The sequence below is a fragment of the Zea mays genome, chromosome 2 (genome assembly GCF_902167145.1).
Source record: "Zea mays cultivar B73 chromosome 2, Zm-B73-REFERENCE-NAM-5.0, whole genome shotgun sequence".
NCBI classification, from domain to species: Eukaryota; Viridiplantae; Streptophyta; class Magnoliopsida; order Poales; family Poaceae; genus Zea; species Zea mays.
Genome location: NC_050097.1, coordinates 240224177 through 240247800, shown reverse-complemented (window position 1 = coordinate 240247800; position 23624 = coordinate 240224177). Strand labels below are relative to the sequence as shown.

The 23624-nt window shown below is 47.2% G+C and overlaps 1 protein-coding gene across 2 annotated transcripts; it reads right to left on the bottom strand.

The window, feature by feature from the left end:
• Positions 1-52: 52 nt before the first annotated feature.
• LOC100383827 (Ubiquitin carboxyl-terminal hydrolase 13) lies at positions 53-21951 on the bottom strand. Of its 2 annotated transcripts, none has more exons than XM_008670235.2 (32): positions 21715-21951; positions 21343-21421; positions 20415-20562; positions 20162-20319; positions 19779-20044; positions 19477-19695; positions 19267-19375; positions 19070-19185; positions 17908-18006; positions 16401-16510; positions 14824-14898; positions 14648-14726; positions 14423-14569; positions 14268-14348; positions 14062-14181; positions 7270-7392; positions 6411-6488; positions 5974-6062; positions 5774-5882; positions 5541-5609; positions 5349-5459; positions 4717-4772; positions 4451-4628; positions 4266-4367; positions 4116-4187; positions 3953-4018; positions 3774-3839; positions 3607-3690; positions 2791-2907; positions 776-850; positions 594-677; positions 53-512 (listed from the first exon to the last, which is right to left on the bottom strand). In XM_008670235.2, exons 1-32 carry the CDS (start codon positions 21739-21741, stop codon positions 471-473), a joined length of 3354 nt encoding a protein of 1117 aa, XP_008668457.1. In that variant the 5' UTR covers positions 21742-21951; the 3' UTR covers positions 53-470. The 2 variants fall into 2 exon arrangements, with proteins under 2 accessions (XP_008668457.1, NP_001349086.1); NM_001362157.1 differs by having other exon boundaries at positions 85-512; positions 21343-21424; positions 21715-21880.
• Between the last annotated feature and the right edge of the window lie 1673 nt (positions 21952-23624).

The window sequence follows — 23624 nt, the reverse complement described above, 5'->3', positions numbered from 1 at the left end:
AAGTGGTGATGAACATCGCTCAATTCTAAATTATAATGCCAAATTAGAATGATGCAGCAAGGAAAGCACCGGAAACCAGCAAGTAAGAAATGTATCATTGGAATTACAAACATCCGCCGCGTCAATAATATACAGAAAGAGTCGAAAGACAAGTACCCTCAACAGCTCAAGGCCACCTAGCACCACCACCAACTGCAGAACAGAGTGATCGACTAAAACATCGGCCACTCGACTGTAAAAAGTTATCTTATCTACTAAAGACAATTGTCTGGTGGGGTCATCTCTGTACAACTTTATATATCCGGGGCAGCAAAACAAACAGGAAAGATGACAAGTCGCCCGATCAGTCTCCTCTGAACTAGTTCCACAGCTCCATCGAAAAACCTGAGCAACATGCTCTCTATTTCAAGCCAGCAACTTCAGCCTGGCTTGGTATTGAGCGGCAGCTCATCGCTCAATTTCTAACATGCCTAGTTATAAATTTTTACAGGTCTCTCGAATGAATGCCGGTTCTGCAAAATGAACACATAATAGGTATTACAGAGCACAAAAAAAAGGACCACCAGAAATGCAAAGCAATGTAATAGCCGTACCTGATTAGCCGTGTGTGCCTTCCTAGGAGCCGTGTCCGGATGTTCCAGTCCAAGATACTGCTCCCAAGCTCCATACATGTTTCTCTTAATAAGGTTAAATGCCGAAGAAAAAAGATGAAGTTAAAATGCTACCAACATAAAGCTATAGACAATAAATGCTTCAGCGAACAGATATAAAGTACCTGGAATTTTAGGGCTACAGTATCTGAATCTTCAAAATAGTCAGGACGACCGAGTGAAATGTATGCAAACTTCCACTGTCCAAATAGCAAAGTTTGGTTACTAGAGAATGTTACCAAGCAAATGTTAACCAGCACTGAAACCAACCAACGTTACCGAACCAGATGGTTCACACTAAGTGCATAATACTTCAGTAATTGTGAACCAGTAACGTGACAATCGAAGCACAAGGTTGGAGCAGAAAACCATGAACTCTGACCGACAAAGACCACAGAGGTTGCCGACACTGTGGCTTTCACATGCATAAAATCACCAAGATAAGGACTCGAGTCTTAAGCTAGCTACCTAATCGCATAAGTTTAGACAACCGACACCAAGCTGAAAATGTCGAAGACTTCTCTGTTGACGTTTCTTTAGTCCTACCAGATCTTTTAATCGTCAGCATTCTGAGAAGTTGAAAATATTAAAAGGATAGAAATGCTAGGCGCTAGTTACCTAGGCAGCAATTATTGTGGATTTGTGGGCTACACCTAACACCTAGGTATTGTGGGCTACACCTAACACCTATGTGGTCTCCAGAGGTTGAAACCTTGGCAAGCTAGAGAGCAAAATTCAGTGTTGAAAACTTGCCACTTGGGCAGCATGCATGTTTCAACATCACTTCTTGTCATGTGCGGACACACCTACACCAGGCGCCGGCGCGCCCGCGACGTGCGCCGGGCAGAAGAGCGCACGATACACGCGGGCAGTTAGGCGTGCACGCTGGTTTGTTATAGATAGATAGGATTACTATCTGTTTCAAGTTCCTAGAACTAAGGAGAAGATTTGGAGGGCTGGTTGTTAGGAAAGATAAGATAGCTATCCATAGGATTAAGGAGTAATTATCTCCAGTTTGTTAGGGCCGATCGGCCATATATATTAGAGAGGATCAACGACGTCGTTGTTCGCCTGGAAATACCACCGGCGCGCGTCTTCATGATGTGTTCCATATTGGCGTACTCAAGAAGTTCGTCGGGACTCCGCCTGACCTGCCCGCAGTCCACCATGGCGCAGTGGTTCCAGAACCCATCCGGGTCGAGTGAGCTCACCTGGCGCGCGGAGTTCGCCAAGTGCTCGTGCACTGGCGCAGCGAGCAGGCCTCATCAGCTACATGGGAAGATCTCGACGACTTCCGCTCCCGGTTTCCTGACTTTCAGCTCGAGGATGAGCTAGACCTCGAGGGGGGAGAGATGTCATGTGCGGACGCACCTACACCAGGCGCCCGCGCGCCCGCGACGTGCGCCGGTCAGAAGAGCGCGCTATACGCGCGGGCAGTTAGGCGCGCGAACTGGTTTGTTTTAGATAGATAGGATTACTATCTGTTTCAAGTTCCTAGAATTAAGGAGAAGATTTGGGGGGGCTGGTTGTTAGGAAAGATAAGATAGCTATCCCTAGAATTAAGGAGTAATTATCTCCAGTTTATTAGGGCCGATCGGCCATATATATATGTGTAACCAGCCAGCTGGAGAAAGGAAGCAAAGTTTATTCTCTCTAATCTCTCCTCTCCACTCACCAACAAAGCATGCGGCCGAGGGGCAAAACCTCGCCGGAGAAGACGGGTCGCGATTACGAACTGCGTAGTCGAGGCCCTGCGGTCCGGGGATACTCAGCCCTTGCCACTTCTTAACAAGATCAAGCAAGACAAAAATGGTTTAAGAAAAAGAACTCAACCAGTGGAGGTAAGATATCACATAGGTCGAGAAAACCTGCCCCACCCATACACGGTGGCACAATAGCCTATGTGAGGACAATTGTGACCAGAGCCAGGTCTTAGACCTATGCTTTGACGTGGGACAGCCGAGGGGATTTTTTTTCCTAATAACAGCCTAAAATTCACTAGAAAGTCAAACTCGAGACCCGAGAAGTGCTACTCAGACCACATAACCAACTCAGCTAGAGGCCCTTTCGCTAAAATGGTTTAAGAACAAAACATAACGGGAAGTCGGGAACCTACACATGGAAACATATAAAGAATTACCTTTGAGAAATCCTCATCTGGAACCTTAAGCTTTTTCTGTATACGTTCTTTGATAGAAGATAGGGTCTCATCCTCACGAATAACCATAAAAAAAGGTTCTCCAAAGTTCTGAACTTGCTGTTGAGAACAAGGCCAATATTCAGTACAGTTTTAACTATATAAACAAGACTGAACCTATATTGAACACACATCTATTTCTATGAGAGAGGCTAGGAGAGAGGCCATCGAACACATATCTATTTCTATGATTCCATAGCACCTAGGCACCCAGGGCAATGAGAGTATTGAGACCATCTCCGAAAGGATATTTGAAGGCACACCACTGAGGTAACAGAGTTAGAGAAAAGCAATGTAACCAAAGTCGTCCAACACTACTTGATGTTGAAGTGTATAAGTGGATTTCCTACCTTCTAACAGCTCAAGCTTTTGGGTTGAACAAGTTAGTGTGTCTACCCTAACATAGTACCAAAGCCAGAGGTATCGAGTTTGAAACCTAGAGGCTTTATTTATGCATCCGCCCCTTTATTTCCACGTTTGCTTCTTTCTCTTTGGCTGCACGTGAGTGGGGGTGTTGAAGTGTATAAGTGGATTTCCTACGTTCTCCTAACAGTAACAGCTTAAGCTTTTGGGATGAACTAGTTAGGGCGTCCACTCTAACACTATGGACTAAATGTGGTAATGTGACCAAAAGAATTGCACCACTAGATTCTATAACTCGAGCTGTATTGATTATACACACACACATACACACACATGTTAGAAATAATGACAGGACTGTGACATTCAGATGGACATTAGCCAAGTTTCCATCATTACCGTTTGGTTTTGAGTGTCTTTTGTAAAATGATATACATGAATCAAACGATCGAAGGGGCCAAGATTTTTCTCCTCCTCTGGAACCTAGAAATAGAAGGCAAAAGTAGTCGTGTAAGTAGAAGACAAATGAGAAATCCAATCTAGTTGTGAAGCACGAAATAACATACCTCCTCTGCACGCAGTGTCCAGTACTGATCATTGATGTTTTCAATCTTTTCATTTGGTGCAAATACCTAAAGGAACTATTACAGGTTAAATAACAATAGCCTATACTCTTTTTGCCTGCATGCCCCTAACTAGCACATACATAAAGCATACTAGTACATAATTAAATCCAACTTAGCACCTTGTATATCTTGTGATAAAAGACCTCAAGTAATCTTAGCTCAGCATTGGTATGAGACAACTCAACCTGATATGATATAGAAGACATAAGTTAACTTCACAAATGCAAAGGGCCCTATAATTAGAGTATATCGAAATACAAAATAAGGGTAGTAAATAGATACCTTCGTTTTGATATCATTCAGCACATCGCCAACAGTGCTGTTTTTTGGTAATCTTATACTGTGAACTGACACCTGATGATAAAACATATTTTAGGCCAAACAAACATACAAAGGTCAACAACCACAATTGAGAAAATCCAGGAAAATAACCTCATCTTTTGTGGCATGATGGTAGGTAACTTTTAATGTCTTCAGCGCTTGTAATTCTGGAAGTGGTATGTCCAATACTTCATAGTACAGAATATCAGAAGTCTGGTAGACGAAAAGATACGTTATTTTTCACTTTACTTGCATGGAAACCAATTGTAACATAGATCAAAACTCAGAGTAGCAACCTGGTTATAATGAATCAGCATATCCAGTAGACGTTCAACGCCTCTGTACTTTATTGGTTGAGGCTTAGGCTGTTGCGAATAACAATTATGTGATGTAAGACGAATTTTCGATGGGTCATCCACGCCAAGTTTTTCAGCTACTTTTTCCACGACTTGATCATATGTGAAAATCTTTGACCTATATACAAAGAAGGGGGAAAGGAAAAGGTTTCATTAGCAGTACAGAATATCACACAATGCTAATCACAGCAAGTCCAAGTTCTTACATCTCAAGGCAAAATTCGTCGTCCTTGGGCTTCTCCAATGAACGGAAGTGCACCACCTAAATATTACAGCAGAATGAATTATATTATATAATGACATTAAGATGTAAATCACACTATCACAGACAAATTTAGAGCGCAGTAGTATAGCAGTAGTATGCAAAAAGTAGCAAAAAAGATTACAAGCAAAATCATAAAAAATAATCACAAAGATGCTAAATAAAGTGCTTGTTTTCTTTTCTGGAGAAATGGTGTATTGTTCCCCACAACTTTGAGTTGTAAATTGTAATTGACCATCGACAGGTAAATAGGCACAAAATCTTAGCACAATGTTGTCTTTTAGATCTTTCATGTACAATGTTTTTTCTCGAACACGCAGGAGAGATGTGTATCATTTCATTAGCAGAAGGAAGAAAACATAACACAGTATAACAAAATAAATGTTGTGGGCCTACTTTCATGTACAATGTTGTGGGCATTAAATCTCAAATAGCATTGAATTCATAATTATAGCACTCCATTCCAAAATGTAGGTTGTTTTAGTTTTGTCCTAAAAAATAACTCTCTTATATTTGACCAAGTTTATACAAAAATATATTAACATCTGTAAAACAAAATAAATGCACCCTAGATACCTGCCGGTTACGTATATACGTCAAAAAGGATGGGACGTCAGGAAATCGATATCGGTCTGCACTATCTGGTTTTGAAGGCTTTTGAAAACAAATTATATCCCCGTCTTCAAGCTGCGAACATGAATGGGTCCACGTTAGAAAGCATCACAACAAGTATGATTTAAGTACAAACAACCTGACACTCAGCATTACCTGGCAAGATCGAAACAGAAGCCTGTTGTCAATGTATTCACACATCACATTGGGCTCGAACTTAATTTCCTAAGGTTGATGAAAAAATGTGTTAAGATAATGAAATGGAAATATGGAATAATAAGAAAACAACATAAATATCATCACAGACAAAGAATAAGATAATGAACAAGAACAATGTGCATACACATAAGCATTGGCAATGTAGGCTTTCCAAAAAAAAACAGACTAACCTCATAAAGTTCAATATCATCATCCTGTGAAAAACCTGCCAACATCCTTAACTTCAGCAGAATGTCCTGTGGTCTTCCTGAAGCCTTTACAAAAAGCCTACCAACATACCTGAAAAATCCATCCAGTAGAGTAAATATGCAACAAAAAATAAAGTATCGAGGGTGTCAAACAGTAGTTAGTTGGAATCTATGAAAAGTACCGCAGCTGTTCCTTTTCAGGTTCATAGAGTTTGAAGAAAAGAAATATATCTTCTCTAGTCTTGTCGGGAAGAGGAAGAGGTTTAAGGTCCTACATTGCCCGCAAAAGAATGAGAACAGATCTTATCAGTTTCAAACTATATTAATGGTTGGTGAAATAAAAAGTGTGAAAATGTAGACCCTTTTGTTCATATCTAACGATGTTCAAGTGAGGCAAACATTATTTCCTGCTTAACTTGCCAACAGTGCAGCGAAAAAAAATGATGACACAATTCTTTGTACCTATCATATGTGAGGCCAAGCTGGAAACAAGTTCGGCATCCCTAACTTATGTTTAGCAAGCAAACACCTTACTAGTATGATCAAACTAACCTAAGGGAGGAGTGGCAGCTGGCAGCCAAACATCCTCCGCACCTAGAATCATGAAAGAAGCTATTACCAGTCCAAGTTCAACTTCCAAGAACAGTTTCAGTTCTGCGTTGTGGGCCTTGTTCACCAGTTCCTTTAGCTGCCCAACCTACATAACATGCTCTCCTTTAGAACCGGAATGCTCCTTTACAGTGATGAAAAGGCATAGAAGTAGCAGCTCAACAATAAACCCCACAGTAAATTGAGTTCAAGAAAATCTTAAGCTGCATGCAATGACCAGTTCAACCAAAAAGCTTAAGCTAATGAGGAGAGGTGGACAATTCACTTCTATTCCAACCCCCCCCCCCCCCCAACGTGGAGGCTCCCTTAGGCTTTAGACGTGGAACAAGAGCGAGCAGCAATTATTTTACTTAAACACGCTAACTCAAGACCTCTAGCTTCCATACAATATTAAGATGCATGCAGCGACCAATTCAACCCAAAAGCTTAAAGTGGTGGAGAGAGGTTTGCAATTTACTTATATTACAACAAAGAAAAAGCATACGGATTTGTACGATGGATAGAACAGCGTCAAAGTATCTCATTTGCGATGTGAATTATTAATGTTGGAGTAGGATGGATGGTAAAGATTTTATCATATGGATCTTAAATGGTTGAACCAAACCTGATAGGTGTTAGGAAGTGAACAAAATATAGAGCAACTTAGCTCCCCCCCCCAGTGTATACCATTTAACAGGTGATGCTACATTGGCGGTACTCAAGTGAAGTGTTTCAACCATAATAAGTACTAATCAAACTAAGAAAATCAGGACCTTATAATCCCAGAGAGTGCAGCAGAGCATATATATATTAAAAAGAAACTAGAAGGAACAATTGCAAGACATCCTTTTGTGTTTTGAGCAGCTCAATGTGTAACGAAATCATCTTACAGTATGTGCTTCGTCTTGAGGACACAATGGCCTGTTAGGTCGGTAGGTATGGTTTTGTCGCTTGGCCCACAGCCAAAATCGTTGAAACTGTGTAGGAATACCAAACTCTTTTGCTACCTCCTCCTGTAAAGCACTTCATGGATGAGTAATCAGTACAGCAACTATGAAATTATATCATATATCTGTTAGAGTATATGGATTAGGCCCATGAGGCTAAGCCCATGTGGCCCATGTATAAACTCTATATAGCCACCCTCTAGGGTTGGCCCTGTTAATCCAATGGTTATTCTCCTAACATGGTATCAGATTAGGGTTTCGCTCCTCCCTCACCCCTCAGCCGCTGGCGGCTAGCGTTTTCTTCCCTATTGGCCGCCGCCGCCCCAGCTCCCGCACGGCCCACGCCCTGCGCCCTGCGCTGTCCGGCTGCTTCCGGTAGCGCCCACCGTCGTTGGCCCCTGCTCCGGCCGCGCCCACCGTCGTCGGCCCGACCGCCACCGTCTTCCTCAGCGCCGGTCGCGCCCCCTGCTTCGGCCGCCCCTTCAGCTCCGCCCCTCTCTGGTGGATAGCGCCGGCCGCGCCCCAACCTCCGTCTTCCTCAGCGCCGGCCACGTCCCCTGCTCCGGCCACCCCTTCAGCTCCGCCCCTCTCTGGTGGATAGTGCCAGCCGCGCCCCAACTCCCTCTGCTCGCCGGCGCCGAAGCCCCCTTGCTTCTGCCCGCCGCGCTGCCGCGCCGCCACCCGTCCCCCCATGGTTGAGCAGCCACCTCCTCCTCCCCCCTCCTACTTCCACGTCGTCCCTCCCCTCTCCTCCTCTTGGGCCCGCGCCGCCGCTGCTCCACCCCGCGCCCCTTACGTCGCACGTGCTCCCCCGGTCTCCCCTGCGTTCGGGCCGGAGTGGGGGTCAGGACCTAGCGCCGCCGGTGGGGCCCTCACCGCTGCGAGCACCGCCTCTGCCCTTACTGTTGTGGCGACTGCGGTTCCCGCGGGGGTTGCAGATCCGGAGGACCCTCCCCCGCCAATCCCCCCGCCGTTGGTCGTCGATCCACATCCTGTCATCGATCAGCCGCCTCCTCCACCGGTCGCCCACCAGGGATACACTGTCGCTGCCCTCACCGCTGCCCGCGCGGAGCACGCGGCGCGACAGGCACGTTTGCGGGAAGCGGCCCTCGTGTGGGAGCGCGAGCGTGAGGCCGCCGACGCTATCGCTGCTCAGATTGCCACGGCGGAACAGCTCCTTGCCTCGCCTGCGGCCCACGACGGCGAGGCCACCTCCTCTGACACCGTGGGCGGCGTGTACGGCGTCCCGACCGCACTGACCGTCGGAACCGAGCCCCGCACCATCCCCACGGTGCTCTGGCATGACCCGACTAACCCGCTCGTGGCTCAGCTCCACCTTCAGGCTGGGAGTGTCCAGAACATTCGCCTCATGGTTCCTGTCATCCTGGAGCCAGAGTCGCCGTCCTACACACGCTGGCGGGACTTACTCCTCCTTACCCTTTGCCGCTACGCCCTGGATGACCACGTCCTCTGCGACCCCACCGGCATGGCGCCGACTGCCGCGTGGGTCCGCCTCGACAGCATCGTGCCCACCTGGATCGTGGGGACGATCTCCGTCGACCTCCACAGCCTCCTTCGGAACCTTCCTCACGCTCGGGTTGCTTGGCTAGCCACCGAGGGCCAGTTCCTGGACAAAGCCGAGGCCCGGGCTCTCCGCCTCGACGCGGCCATCCGCATCTTCGTCCAGGGGGACCTCAGCGTCAGTGAGTACTGCCGCAAGATGAAGACCATGGCGGACTCACTTGGCGATCTGGGTTGCCCCGTGGAGGACCGCATGCTCGTCCTCAACGTCCTCCGCGGCCTCAGCGATCGCTACACCAACCTCCGGTCGTTGATCATGCGCAAGCGCCCCTTCCCTACCTTCCTCCTGGTCCGCGACGACCTTGCCCTGGAGGACATCACTCTGGGTGCTCAGTCAGCATCGATCTCCGGCCCGGGGTCCTCGTCCTCCTCGACAGCAGTGGCGGCTATCACCCCGACCCGTCCACTTACTCCGTCACAGTCTGCCCTTGGCCCTCATCAACCCGGGCCGAGCAGGGCGGGGGTCGAGGTGGCGGAGGCAGGGGCGGTGGTGGCCGTCGCCGCCGTGGTGGTGGTGGTTCTGGCAGTGGTGCCCGTGGCAACGCACCGACGTCGGGACCCTAACAGGGTGCGCCTTGGCCCAGTTTCCACCACATGTGGTCAGGGCGCATCTCCATGTGGCCGTTCCAGGGGCCAGGTTCTGAGGCTCGTCCCCCGGCGGCCATGTTCGCTGGTGCGTCGCCGGGGTTCGCCTTCGCCTCTCCGTCGCCCTGGACCTCTCGACGCCTGCCGCTTCGTCGTGGCCCACGCCGCCGGCTGCTCCACCGTCCGGGCTGGTTGGTTGGGACGCGACCGCCCCGGCTGCCTTCCAGACTCCCACTCTGACTCCACCAATGGGTCCCGAGTGGATCGCGGACACCGGTGCTACCTACCACACCACTCCCGACCCTGGTATACTCACCTTTGTTCGCCCTCCTTCCTCTCTCACTTCGTCCATCATGATGGCGAATGGCTCGTGTCTTCCTGTCACATATGTGGGTGTCGCAGGCCCTCCCGGCTCTTTTCGCATTCCCGATGTTCTTGTCGCTCCTTCTTTGGTCCACAATCTTCTTTCTATTCGCCGTTTTACTGCTGATAATTCTTGTTCTGTCGAGTTTGACTCTTCTGGTCTTACTGTGAAGGACTCGGCAACTCGGCGCCCCCTCCTCAGATGTGACAGCACCGGCCCCCTCTACACCCTTCGGCTTCTGCACGCCACCTCTTCTTCGTCTTCGTCACCTACCACTGCTGCTGTTTTTGCTGCCACCACGTCTTCTACCACCTGGCATCGTCGCCTTGGTCACCCCGGACGCGATGCCTTGATGCAGCTTACTCGTAGTGTCACTATCCCATGTACTAGATCACATGATGAGCATCTTTGTCATGCGTGCCAGTTATGCCGCCATGTTCGTCTTCCTTTTTCTTCTTCCTCGCATGCTACTCATGCATTTGATCTTGTACACTGCGATTTGTGGACTTCACCTATTACCAGTATGTCAGGCTACAAATACTATCTTGTGGTGCTTGATAATTTTTCTCATTATGTGTGGACTTTTCCTTTGCGTGCCAAGTCTGAGGCTTTCCCCGCCCTCCGCCACTTCTTCGCCTGGGTGTCCGCTCAGTTCGACCTCACCATTAAGGTCGTTCAGTGTGACAATGGTCGGGAGTTCGATAACTCCACCTCCCGCGACTTCTTTCTCTCCCACGGGATGCAGTTGCGTATGTCTTGCCCGTATACCTCCTCCCAGAATGGCAAGGCTGAGCGCACGATCCGCACGACCAACGACACCATCCGCACTCTTCTCCTCCAGGCGCACCTACCGGCACGCTTCTGGGCCGAGGGCCTCCACACCTCTACCTACCTCCTCAACCGTCTCCCTTCCACTGCGTGCCCGGCCCCCACTCCTCACCAGGCACTCTTCGGTACCCCTCCGCGCTATGACCACCTCCGTGTCTTCGGGTGTGCTTGCTACCCGAACACTGCTGCCACTGCTCCTCACAAGCTAGCACCTCGTTCCACCCTCTGTGTGTTTCTCGGGTACTCCCCGGACCACAAGGACTACCGCTGCTTTGACCTCTCCTCTCGTCGGGTCCTCATCTCTCGCCATGTGGTGTTTGATGAGTCCGTATTTCCCTACTCCTCCACCACACCACCCTCCTCCGACCCTGACCTTGACCTCTTTTCTCTCTTTCCGACTGACGTGGTGGTCGAGCCACCTATCCTTCCTCTCTCTGCAGGTACTCGCTCACCGCCTGTCGGTCCTACTCCCGGCCCGGTGCCTTGCCCGGGTCCGGTGGTGTCGCCTACGGTGGTGTCACCTCTCCGCGGGGCCCCGTCTTCGATCGCCCCCGGGCCGAGCGGGGGTGGTGGGACTGCACCGCCTGCGGGGCCGTCGGTACCGACCCCTCCGTCCCGCTTCGCCCAGTTGGTGCGGGTCTACCAGCGCCAGCCCCCGGTGCCCATGTCGCCGGCCGCGGGACCGCCACCGCCGGTCCCTCCGGCACGCTTCGCCCAGCCGGTGCGCGTCTACCAGCGCTGGTTGCCGCCACCGGGTTTCACCTCCACCGCCGTCGTCCCCACCGGTGACCTCTCCTCCGGCGGCACCGCCGGTGGCCCAGTCCCGCCAGGGACACCTACACCTCCGTCGCGGCCACCCGCGGCACGTGTCGAGACGTCGGTGTACCACCCACCGCTCCTTCACCGCGACCCGCGGCACGTCCACCCGATAGTGACGCGACACGCGGCTGGTACCCTGCCGCCCCGAGTCCTGGCGGCCACGACCGGAGACTCGCAGGTTTCTCCGGTACCCTCCTCCGTCCGCACCGCCTTGCTGGACCCCCACTGGCGTCGGGCGATGGAGGAGTATGCGGCGCTCGTCACCAACCAGACGTGGGATCTGGTGCCCCGTCCGCCCGGCACCAACGTCGTCACCGGCAAGTGGATCTGGACGCAGAAGCGGCGGTCCGATGGAACCCTGGAGCGGTACAAGGCTCGCTGGGTTCTTCGGGGCTTCACTCAGCGCCCCAGAGTCGACTACGATGAGACCTTCAGCCCGGTTGTGAAGCCGGCCACCGTCCGCACGGTGCTCTCGTTGGCCCTCGCTCGCTCCTGGCCAGTTCACCAGCTCGACGTCAAGAACGCCTTCCTGCACGGCGCCCTCACCGAGACCGTCTACTGCTGTTAGCTGGCGAGGTTCGTGGACTCCTCTCGCCCTGACATGGTCTGCCGGCTCAACAGGTCCCTCTACGACCTCATGCAGGCCCCCCGGGCGTGGCACTCCAGACTGGCTATGTTCCTGTTGACACTGGGCTTCGTGGAGGCCAAGTCAGACACGTCTCTGTTCGTCCACCATCATGGAGTAGAGACTGCCTGCTTGCTTCTCTACGTGGATGACATTGTCCTCACCGCGTCCAGTCCGTCACTTCTTCGCCGCCTCGTCGACGCACTTCAGCGGGAGTTTTCGGTCAAGGATCTGGGCATGCTTCACCATTTCCTGGGGGTCACTGCTGAGCCTCGCCCCTCAGGACTCCTCCTTCACCAGCGACAGTACACTCTTGACATTCTGGAGCGGGCCCAGATGAGTGACTGCAAGCCCTGCTCCACCCAGTCGATACGCAGGCCAAACTCTCTAAGGCCACGGGTGACCCAGTCGCGGACCCCACGGGCTACAGGAGTCTTGTCGGTGCCCTTCAGTACCTCACCTTCACCAGGTCGGACATCTCCTACGCCGTGAAGTAGGTCTGTCTCCATATGCACGATCCCCGGGAGCCCCACCTCGCGGCTCTCAAGCGCCTCCTCTGGGGCACCGTCGACTACGGGCTGCTTCTTCACCGGTCTACCTCCTCTGAGTTGGTCGTCTACACCGACGCTGACTGGGTCGGGTGCCCAGACACTCGGCGCTCCACCTCCGGCTACGCCGTCTTCTTAGGCGGCAACCTGGTGTCCTAGTCGTCGAAGCGCCAGCCGGTCGTTTCCCACTCGAGTGCCGAGGCAGAGTACCGTGTCGTGGCCAACGGCGTGGCGGAGGTTGCCTGGCTCCGGCAGCTCCTCGCCGAGCTTCACAGTCTCTCCCCAGGAGCACGTTGGTCTACTGCGACAACGTCAGCGCGGTCTACCTCTCCACCAACCCAGTGCCGCACCAGCGGACCAAGCATGTAGAGATCGATCTACACTTCGTCCGCGATTATGTCGCCGCCGGTGCTGTTCGGGTCCTCCACGTCCCGACCACCTCCCAGTTTGCCGACATCTTCACCAAGGGTCTTCCGTCCTCGACCTTCGCCGAGTTCCGCTCCAGCCTCAACATCAGTAGTGGCTAGTTGAGTTTGTGGAGGGATCCTATTGTGTGATGTACTTCTTTTCGAGTCCAGCCTGTAAACTCCGTTGCGACGGAAGTTCAGACTGCGGGGGGGTGTTAGAGTATATGGATTAGGCCCATGAGGCTAAGGGGGTGTTTGAATGCACTAGAGCTAATAGTTAGTGGCTAAAATTAGTTAAAACATCCAAACACCCTAGCTAATAGTTCAACTATTAGCTATTTTTGGTAAATTAGTTAATAGTTAGGTAGTTATTTATTAGCTAGCTAATTCCACTAACAAATTTTAGCCAACTAACTATTAGTTGTAGTGCATTCAAACACCCCCTAAGCCCATGTGGCCCATGTATAAACTCTATATAGCCACCCTCTAGGGTTGGCCCTGTTAATCCAATGGTTATTCTCCTAACAATATCTTATAAACAATAAAAAATTATTAGCCATTTAGATCAACATAAGAATGATTCCTTAAGGGCTTGTTCGTTTTGACGTAAATCCATGTGGATTGGATGGGATTGAGTCGGTTTAAATCCATAGCAAGTCAAAATCCATCTCAATCCCTACCAATCCACTCCAATCCATATGTAATGTGAATAACCGAACAAGGCCTAAGGAGTGAAATGGGGCAACAAAACACATTTCTTAAAGGTAATCCATTGTTGCAACATTTAAAGTTTAGGAGCACTTTAATTCTTCTTTTAGTGAATTATGAACAGCAGTTGGCTTGCCTAAGAAAAAACTAAAATGTGCTTTTAACACTGGTAAACCTACTTGAGTCCTTGAGTAGCAGCCAGCAAATTGAAGATATATCATATTCCTTTGATAAGACATGCTAAGATATGCCCTCACATCATGTAATTACCTTGAATTGAGCAAAGGTCATCTGTTTCTGGATACGGAAGCTTGGGACTTTATCATGATCAACAAGATCAAAATATATGTCTTTCCCTATCTGAGCTTTTAAGTCATCATCCCTTGCAACCTATATAACATGGGTGTAAGATAACCAAAAAAAATGCTGAAGCTATGACAATTCATGCTCTATGCACAAAAGGTAGACTGTGACACCTTGATTATAGTATAGAGGTGTGCCTCCGCTTTTTCCTTCTTCCGACGTTCCTTCTCTTCACGGTCATTTTCTAATCTAATCTGAGAGCAGATTTAGGCATTAGAGCCTACAAAAGAAGACACCATGAAACTCAAGTCTTAGGGGGACAAATTACCCGAAGATGCTCCGCTATATCTTTCTCATCCACATTACATATAATTTTGTCCTTGTCACTTTCACGAATGTACACAAGCATGTATGCATTTGAATATTTAGTAAACTTGAATGGGGTGTTGTTTAAGCCAGGATTTGTCTGAGGTAGCTGCAACATGAAATTGATACGTTCAATGTTTATAAGATACCAAAGTCAATAATAGTAGCCTTAGAAAGTGAAACATACCTCCTCCTCACCACCATATTGCTCTTCTAGTGCCCTCTTTGCATCTTCTTTTGTCACACGCTCATCATCAAACTTGAACCTGGAATTTTTTTGCTCCAGTCAATACTTGACATGAACAAATGAACTAATCGTCAAACAAGTATGTGCAAGATGTTTCTAAGATAAAGCAGGCATACCATTGATCAGAAAGTGTAGGTCGTATGAAAGCATAGTAATGTCCACCATGAACACCACCACTATGGACAAGAACACTGTAAGAGTAATCGTTATGAGCTGCATCGATATAAAAATATTAACAGAAATGCAACAAGAAGAAAGCCTATTAGTCCCAAGCAAATTGGGGTAGACTAGAGTTAAAACCCAACGGAAACCACCAAGTCAAGGTGCAGCACATGAATAGCTGTTTTTCATGCACTCCTAGGCCCCATTGTTTTTCTCGAATATGCAGGAGAGCTGCATATCATTATATTTAATGAAGAAGAAAAAAGTTGGGCCGAAGCCCTTACAAGCCATGACACTGAGGTTTAAACCCCTCAAAACAGAAAAAAAACAACCCTTGAACAGAAATTAGCTGTGAGGAAGATTAGCTGCCAGGAAAATAAGCCCCTTAGCCCCTGCCATCTCTCACAACCTTCGCCCTTCTCCAACCTGCTCCATTGTAACAAAGGAAAAATTCCTGAATCCTGCGTTTTTCCTGTGTTTTTGAACTAATTCCTGTGAAATTACTATACCATTCCTGTGAAATTCCTATGTTCCATGGGAGCCCATATTCTTTTTTTCTCGAAAGCGTAGGAGAGCTACGCATCATATATATTAAGAAGAAACATGTATAAAATAGACCAATACAAAAGTCTGTGGCCAACCAGCTCATGGCGGCCGAAAACAACAAAACCTAAAACCAGCCAACATTATACCTAATGCAGCAAACTACAGCTGGAGGCCAAGAGCTGTTTTTCATGCACTCCTATTCAAGGCTAAATATTGGGTATATTCTATATTTTCAAATCTTCTTTTACTGTCTCTTCCCATGTGTCAACTTCGGCCTTCCCCTACCCCTCTCTTCCCATTGCTATCGTGCCTTAAGATCCCACTACGCACTGGTGCCTTTAGAGGTCTTCATTGAACATGTCCAAACCATCTCAACCGGTGTTAAACAAACTTTTTTTCATACAGTGCTACCCCTAGCCTATCACGTATACAATCATTCTGGAACAGTCCCTTTTTGTATGGCCACAAATCCAACGTAACATAAGCAATTCTGCAACACTTATCTGTTGAACATGTCGTCTTTTGCAGGCCAAACTTCTGCACCATACAACATAGCAGGTCTAATCGCCGTCCTATATCGACAGAAATGCATCACCACAAAATGCATCCATTTAACGCCTTTTAAGTTTTAACTGAATCATCTAGCATCTCTTCTCATTGTAGCACTTGGACCTCCCTTTTTTACCATGGCTGTCTATCAGATCAACAACTACACATCTTATAGCTTTAATAGCTAAAATATCATCAACATCTAACAAGCTACAAAATCCAAGTAACACATGACAATAACCATGTTCTATGTCAACAACATCTCCTTTCTGATTATCAGAGTCCAGGGAAAGCAAAATCAAGGCCAGACATTCACAAAAACCACTTCTGGAAACAGATAGCCAGTATATCTACGCTTGGCACGTCTAAACACTGAGATTTGAAATCTTAATGAATGTAAGTAAACATAAAACTGTCTGAAAAATATATCACTAACCTGTGAAGGGTATAAAGATTACGCACATTCCTGTCAGCATCAGGAGATAAATATTTTCCATTATCTCTATCAAGATCCAATTGGAGTGGAAATTCATAACGATCGTTTATCTGTGGTTACAACAGATGGTAAGGACCTTAACATGCTATTATGCTAAAAGATAAAAATTAAAAGGATAAACATCATATGGTCATAATAAAACAAAATATGTTAGGACCTTTGTTGCATATAAACACATTTATGTTTATGCATGCCCAAGATGGAGTAATATTTTCACATACAAAAGAAAAGAAGAAAAATCTATATCTTGGCAAGTGTAGGATGTAACAAAATATTGAGCATATTTTTTTGCACTGTGATCATATTTTAGCATATACTTCTGCAGCTTCCATGACCTGACATGCTCTGCATACATGGGTTTTAAGGCCCTGTTTGGCACAGCTTATTTTCAGCTTCTTCACAAATTTAAGCAGAGGTTCTGCCAAACAGACAGCTTCTGCAGCAGCTTATCAGTTCAGCTGCTTCTCAGAATACACTAAAAGCAGCCAATAAGCAGAAGCTGCTTTTCACCAGCTTCTCAGATAAGCTGCTTTTTCAACAAGCACCAGCTGTGCCAAACAGGGCCTAAGATCCTTTTATCCTTCTCTTTTTGTGTTTGCTCTTGTTGGATCTAATCTCTAGCCTACTCGACTTGCTTGTAACAAAAAGGCTTTATTGATGTTTGAAATGTGAAATGCGCTTTTTGAGAAGTTAGTGCATATAAACATAAGTTCAGGTTTGCATTAACTAAAAAGAACAACATTTGAATAAAGTCGTACTATTGCAACTTCAGTTTCAAGCGCACACTTGTTGGCGTCATCTAAAAAGTAACTTAACAGTGGTACACCAGTCCAAAATAACAAATCACCAAAAATAATAACTTCAAAGAAAACAAAAGATACAAAGGCTAGGCTTTTCCATATGGCTACCGTGGATTCCAAATGTAACAGACAGGTGCACGAGTTAGTATTTAATCAGCACAGATTTTCCAGCTAATATTGACTAAAATAATTTTATCAGTCGACCTAGAAGAATAGAAGATATCATTGTTACTTGTGATTTGTGAATAGTAGCATACCCACTTACCCAGGTAGCAGTGCGATGCAATATATCACAATATAGTCATTTTTTGTGGCAGCTTATGTTTGACTAGCCCAAAATAATTTAGCATCACTCCATCCAGTACATAGCAGGAACCAATAGTAAAAATAAAAAACTTCCAACAAACTGTGTTCAGTCCGGATGACACCAGATGCCCAAAAAATTTTACAGCAGGTAAATTAAGCCAAAATAGAATAACTCAATGCCCACATTATGCAGTATTTCTATTTATATTAAATGCCCCTTAAGATTTCTGCTTAAGCTAAGAATACATGTTCACATATAATCATGACTTTAGAGCTTCTAAAATCCTGAAAAGCAAAAGTAATGGAAGAAAAGGAAAACTAAATAGTCCAGTGATACGAACCTTCACCATCGTGTCACGCATGAAATCATACTCAAAACGTTTTAGCTGAAGTTGCAAAACAGGAGGGAAGTCGATAAAAAGAACTCCTTTTTTTGCATCCTGAAACAACATAACTTTTGTAAAAGAAAACCATACAGTGAAATGACAAAACAGATTTTTTGTTCCAGCTTGTCAGATATTGGAGGGGTGCCATAGCAGTAACTTAATTTAGTATATATTGGTTTAAGATAAAAAATAAGGGTGGACTAGTTTAGGAACAAAGCTAGCTCAGCTAGTGGGAGGTCTTTTTTATTCCTCAGATCTGGTAGTACAAGTTCTAGTATCTGAACGTACATCCAAGCACACTCCACACACAACCCATGCACATCAACACACGCCACTAGGATCCACGCTAGAGTCGCTAGACCTTAACACACCTACAAGGAATTGAAGACATCCAGTAGCGATGAGCATGTTGCCTCCCATTGTGGTCCATAGACGCCTGTACATAGCCACAACCCAGGTTTGAGTCCTCAAACTCAATTTTGGCTGTCTATTTATTTACAATTCAACCTAGTAACTTAGGTTGGTCAAGTTTTTTATCGGGTGGATAGCTTTGGTAATTTCTGGATTCTTAAGGAGTATGTGCATACACTCAGCAAAATTATGGAAACAGGTGCTCAGACCTCAGAGGGCTCTAGGACCTGAATGTTAACATCATGAAGTCTAACCAACAGAACTAGAAACAAGTATGAGTATGTGATATGATTACACTACCCCACAAATCTACCCACTCTGGATAATGTTATATGGCATGCTACGGTTGCCTTGAAATGTCAAGAAGTTTGAACTTTGAGGATGCACAAGATGATCTTTACCCTCCCTTGACTTAACAGCTTTGTCAATAATTAGCATTTTCAATGTCCCCTTTTACACCTCAGATGCATTCTAACACAAACTGTATAAATATGATTTGAATGATTTGTGGTGTTGAGTAGCATTCCCTGAGTTTCTTTAAGGACAAAGTTTGTCCTTGTCTCAGGGATTCTATTTAGGTACTAATTGTTAACCAAATGCGAGCTTGCTTAGATTCAGCTTGATATTTTTCAATTGTCTTGTGATTATACAGTCATGCTGCCTGAGAGGAAGAGGGTATGACTATCACAGGATCCATAATGCTAACCTGCAGGCCATGTTTGTCGGCATGATACTTGTTGTCACCTTCCAGACGCTCCACTTCTACGTACTTATCAAATGAAGCATAGACATCCTGACAACCTTTGACATCAAGCTGGAGATCTGCATTAGAATATACAACAAGGTAAAACAACAGTCCAGTTAGAACTTCGCTACTCGTGTGGAAACATCATCATCACTTGCCATAGAAGGATTCCTTTCTTGTTGATTTGAAATCCACATTGATACACTCAATGTAGTTCATGTGGTGCCCTTCAAACAATTGTTGTATCGTTCCCTCCACAACAGTTCCCTTGAATCAACATTTTACAAGCATAATTCAGTCAGAGCTACAACGGTTCAGTAAAGAACACCGGAGGATATAAAAAAGAAAAGACCTTACAGATGTCAAACCTTCATCTTATCTTCCAACTTCTCGGAAAGAACTCTGTTCAATTCTTGTACATCATGTTGCATAAATGAATCATGCATATCCCACCCAAACGATTTTGTGAGCTCCTTTGTAGAGACACTGCTGTCATTATACTGCAACTTATAAAAGAGTGACTGTAGAGCTAGTGGGATGCTTCCTGAGGGCATATCGTTCTCGGTGGTGGGCATGTGATAAACAGCCTGGCAAGAGATATCTGTAGTTAGCTGTATCTATCAGAACAGGTTGAGCACATGGGCAGTGGCATGTGATTTCTCGTTTCTACCTTTCTGAAATACGGAATGTGGTAGAGTGTCTGAAGAAGAGAATTCATATAGCAGGTAGCACCCTGATTTTTAAGACCAACATAGCCAGTTTCCTTTTTAGAGTCATAACTCCAATACTCAACAACTTTACACACAGCAACTTCAGCTTCCACTATACAAGTATCATTTACAAGATAACCCCTACTTGGGTTGTAGAGTTCACCCAGCGGCATAAATGAAGTGAAACCCCAATCACTTTCTCGAGCAGAGAACTGATGTTGTGTTTCTGCAAGAATTAAAAGTGAGACACCTAAGTTTGTTGCTGAAACCCCAAAGTATAGAATCCAATTGATATCTTGGAATGTGCTAGGTTGAAAAACAAGGGCGTGATAAACGGATGGACCTTTTCTTATTGTGAACTTGTTGTGAATCTGATTAACCACAGAGAGGCTGAATTGTGCGTATCTAGTCCATCCATAGGGCAAGACTCCAGAATCAGCTACATCCAAATACATAGATAAGAATTCAACATTATTCCCCCGAGGGAAAATCAAAATTCGCCTGCAAAACAGAAAGGACTCCATCAATTACCAATACCAAAAAAAAGGTAACAGAGATACTAATTCGGAGTAAAATGGAAAGCAATAGGCACTTACCACTTGTAGCCTCCAACAACAAAAATTTCAGAGTAGAGCTTCTTTGTGCTAACTCTTGATAAATTCTCAATGGTCCAAGTAAATCTCGAGATTGGTGGATCCTCTATCTGTTGGTTCTCCACGGTAGCAGCTGGCTCAGCAGGCACAACTGGAACAATGAAAGAAGAAACCATAAATAGCTGATGAAGTCAAATGCAATATCACAAAACAAAAGCAGCAAAGAAAACAATTAAAGGAGTCCAAGTTTATGGTGCATAAAGGCTCAAAATCGTTTTGTCAGAACAAGCAGAAACAACTCTAACCTACTGCAAAATGCACCCCCACGCTCAGAGTTCTCATGCCAATGTGGTTTTGCATATGAAAACAAACACAACTACGGTCAATCCTGCAATTGCTGTATGGCAATTAAAAAAGCTTCCATCAACATAAAGACATCAAATGTGTGAGTACACACACTCTATCCAGCTTTAACCCAGCTTAACACCTCGGGAATAGTACAATAATAATCTAGTAACACCTACATACACAATATCTAAGATATCAATGAATGCATAACAAAATGGACAGACTACATAAGACATTGTAAATCCATACAGAATAGCAATACCAAATCGTAGAACAAGGAAATAAACAATCATGATGTTTATTGTACAGTGACAACTCTGGCCACATCACTTACAAGGACGCCATTTGCAGAAAAGATTAAAAAATAATCAGTGTACAGGGTAGCAGAAACACCACACATGAACAGCAATCAGATAAAAAGTCGTAGCAAATAGGAGACAGCAAAATGCAGCCTATCTAGGCAGCTGGTCTGAGTATCTACACACCACAAGGCACAGAACATCAACAACCTAGTTGACAGGCCATACGCAATAATGTCATGGGCAAACTGAACTAGTCGCTAAACGAGATGGGCCAACCAGACCTTCCATTGGCTGCGCTCCATTGGGCAGCTCCTGGTGCGGGCCATGCGGCACCAGCACCTCCTCTTCCTCCTGCTGTTCCTGCTGCGAGAAAAACACGAAGAAGCACAGTCTCAGATCCATTGCTCCCGCGGAGCCATCAAAACCCCAAACCCTAGAATTCCCGTACGGGCGCGCGGGGGCACGCCCAGCCCTACACCCCACGCCAGAACTCAGACCCGGAAAACCGACCCCAGAGCCCTAGGGAGACGGCGGCCGCCCCTCCTGACGGCCGGGATGCGCGCGGCATCGCAGACCGATGCGGCGGGCAGGTCCGGCGCGAGGAGGCGGGAAATGCACGGAGGCGGGGGACATTCCCCCTGGCACACGCTTACCTCGGCGGGCGGCGGCGAGGTCGTCATGACCGGGGGCGTGGACGTGGTGGTCGGTAGCGGGGGAGGCAGGGAGGGAGGTGCGTGTCACCGGCGGCGATGTGGGGGGCCCACCTGGAAGTGGGTTACGGAGGTGGGGGTGGGGGAGGAGGTGGAAATCGCGAGGGGATGGGGGGCGGAGAGAGAAAGGGAGAGGAGCGATAGAGAGAGAGGGGTTTTGGACCCGTGGAAAGTTCCAGGCCTCGTGCGGACTGCGGAGGCTTCCGGATCAAGGACGGCTGGGATCAAGGGGGCATGCTGAGTGGACGGCCGCGATATTATGGGCTCTCGCCTGGGCGCAAGTAGTGATGTTTGCCACTCGGCACGGGTCCGATAAAGTGCGGCCAAGTTTAAGCCCGGTCCGCCGTGCACGATTAGAAAATTGGATCGTGTATGATAGGTTTATGGACTTGTTTCTCTAAATAGGTTTAGCACGTCACGAGGTAAGCACGAAAAAAAGAGAACCGAAAAACGGGCTTAGCGGGCTGAAAAACACGGTTTAGTAAAAAAAGGTGAAGCGCGTCAAGCGTTAAACAGATCGTGTCAGGCCAGCGCGTCGGGCTTGATTCCCTGTCTAGGTCTGGTCCGCTTATTCGTGTCGGATCGAGCTTATACCGGTCCAAAAAAAACATGCTTTGAACTGGCTTTCGGGCTTGTTGTACATCTATAGCGCCACTAGAAAAGATAGGGATAGGATCCCTACCCCCTTCTCGCACGCGATTCACCATCGAATTTGCGTATTTGTCGAACTAGTTTTCAGTTGAGCTTCCGAATAAAAAATTGTCTCTAGAAGTTATCATATTTCATCATCTACCATATCGCTTATTTCAAACTTCACTCTGCATAGTTTTTAGTCGGACTTCCAACTACCAACTGTATGGTTAAGGTTGTCTCTAGCAGCTATCATATTACATTCTGTATCTTATTGTTGGTGTTTCGAACCTAGATCCGACAAGTAAACTTGTGTGTGTTCTGTGGTCTGGACGGTGTGCTCAATGGACGTAGGATTTATACTGGTTCAGACAGAACGTCCCTACATCCAGTCTTCGATGGCTTGATCTACCATCACCTTGTTGATCAATGCTCATAGTAGGGGTTACAAGCGGGCGAGAGAGGATGGAGCTCCCAAGTCTCTTATGCGTGGGTAGACCTAAAGACTACGAGACCGGGGTCCTGACTAAGCCTTGGATGTTACGGTGGTTCATGCCTGGGCTCCAGCCTCCGGGTCTTCTAGTCTCGTCGAGCATGCGTCTTCTATCTTTTGCCTTCTGTTCGGCCTCCTCCTCATGCGGCTGACCTCCTCCTTTTATAGGCCTCGACGAGGGTCGGCCACTGATAGCTTCCTCGAGAAGGAGATGTTATGCCGAGATAAAACTGAGTGTTGTATCTAGGTGAGGCTATGTTGTCCGTATGTGTCTTGGTCGTCCGGTCATCTTTGATCGTGCTCATTTATGATGGGCGGCGTGAGGGGAAGAGTCTTTGGTGCCATCATTGTCGTCATGTGTTGTGTCGACCCCTAGTTGTCGTAGCCTGGGTCTCGGCTCAGCTCTTCATGTTGCAAAGTCTGTAGACGGCCAGCGCACTCAGGCATAGGCTTGATAGGCCATGAGTGGCCCGCGGTCCTAGTGGCCCGTAGGTTGTGAGTGGAAGGTGGGCTGAGTCATCTCTGTGACTCGACGCCATGTGCAGTTAATGCGGCGCGGCGGGTTAGTCCTGGCCAAACACGGAATCCACTCGAGTGGGTTCCTCTCAATGCGCCTGACTTCCCTTGCGGCTTTACCTCGCCTAGTCCTTGGCTCGGCGCCTCGGGTTTATCTAGGGGCAGGTCCTTCCGAGTGAACCTTTCCTTCATTCTCATGCTAATAAGTGGGCCC

What these genes read in the sequence shown, in the direction of transcription:
- LOC100383827 (NM_001362157.1), bottom strand. Translation starts at nt 21,741, where the DNA reads ATGACGACCTCGCCGCCGCCCGCCGAG. An exon ending in AGTTGGAAGATAAGATGAAG is followed by an intron (nt 19,376 to 19,476) that starts GTTTGACATCTG and finishes TGTTGATTCAAG; the next exon opens with GGAACTGTTGTGGAGGGAAC. An exon ending in CCTACACTTTCTGATCAATG is followed by an intron (nt 14,727 to 14,823) that starts GTATGCCTGCTT and finishes AAAAAATTCCAG; the next exon opens with GTTCAAGTTTGATGATGAGC.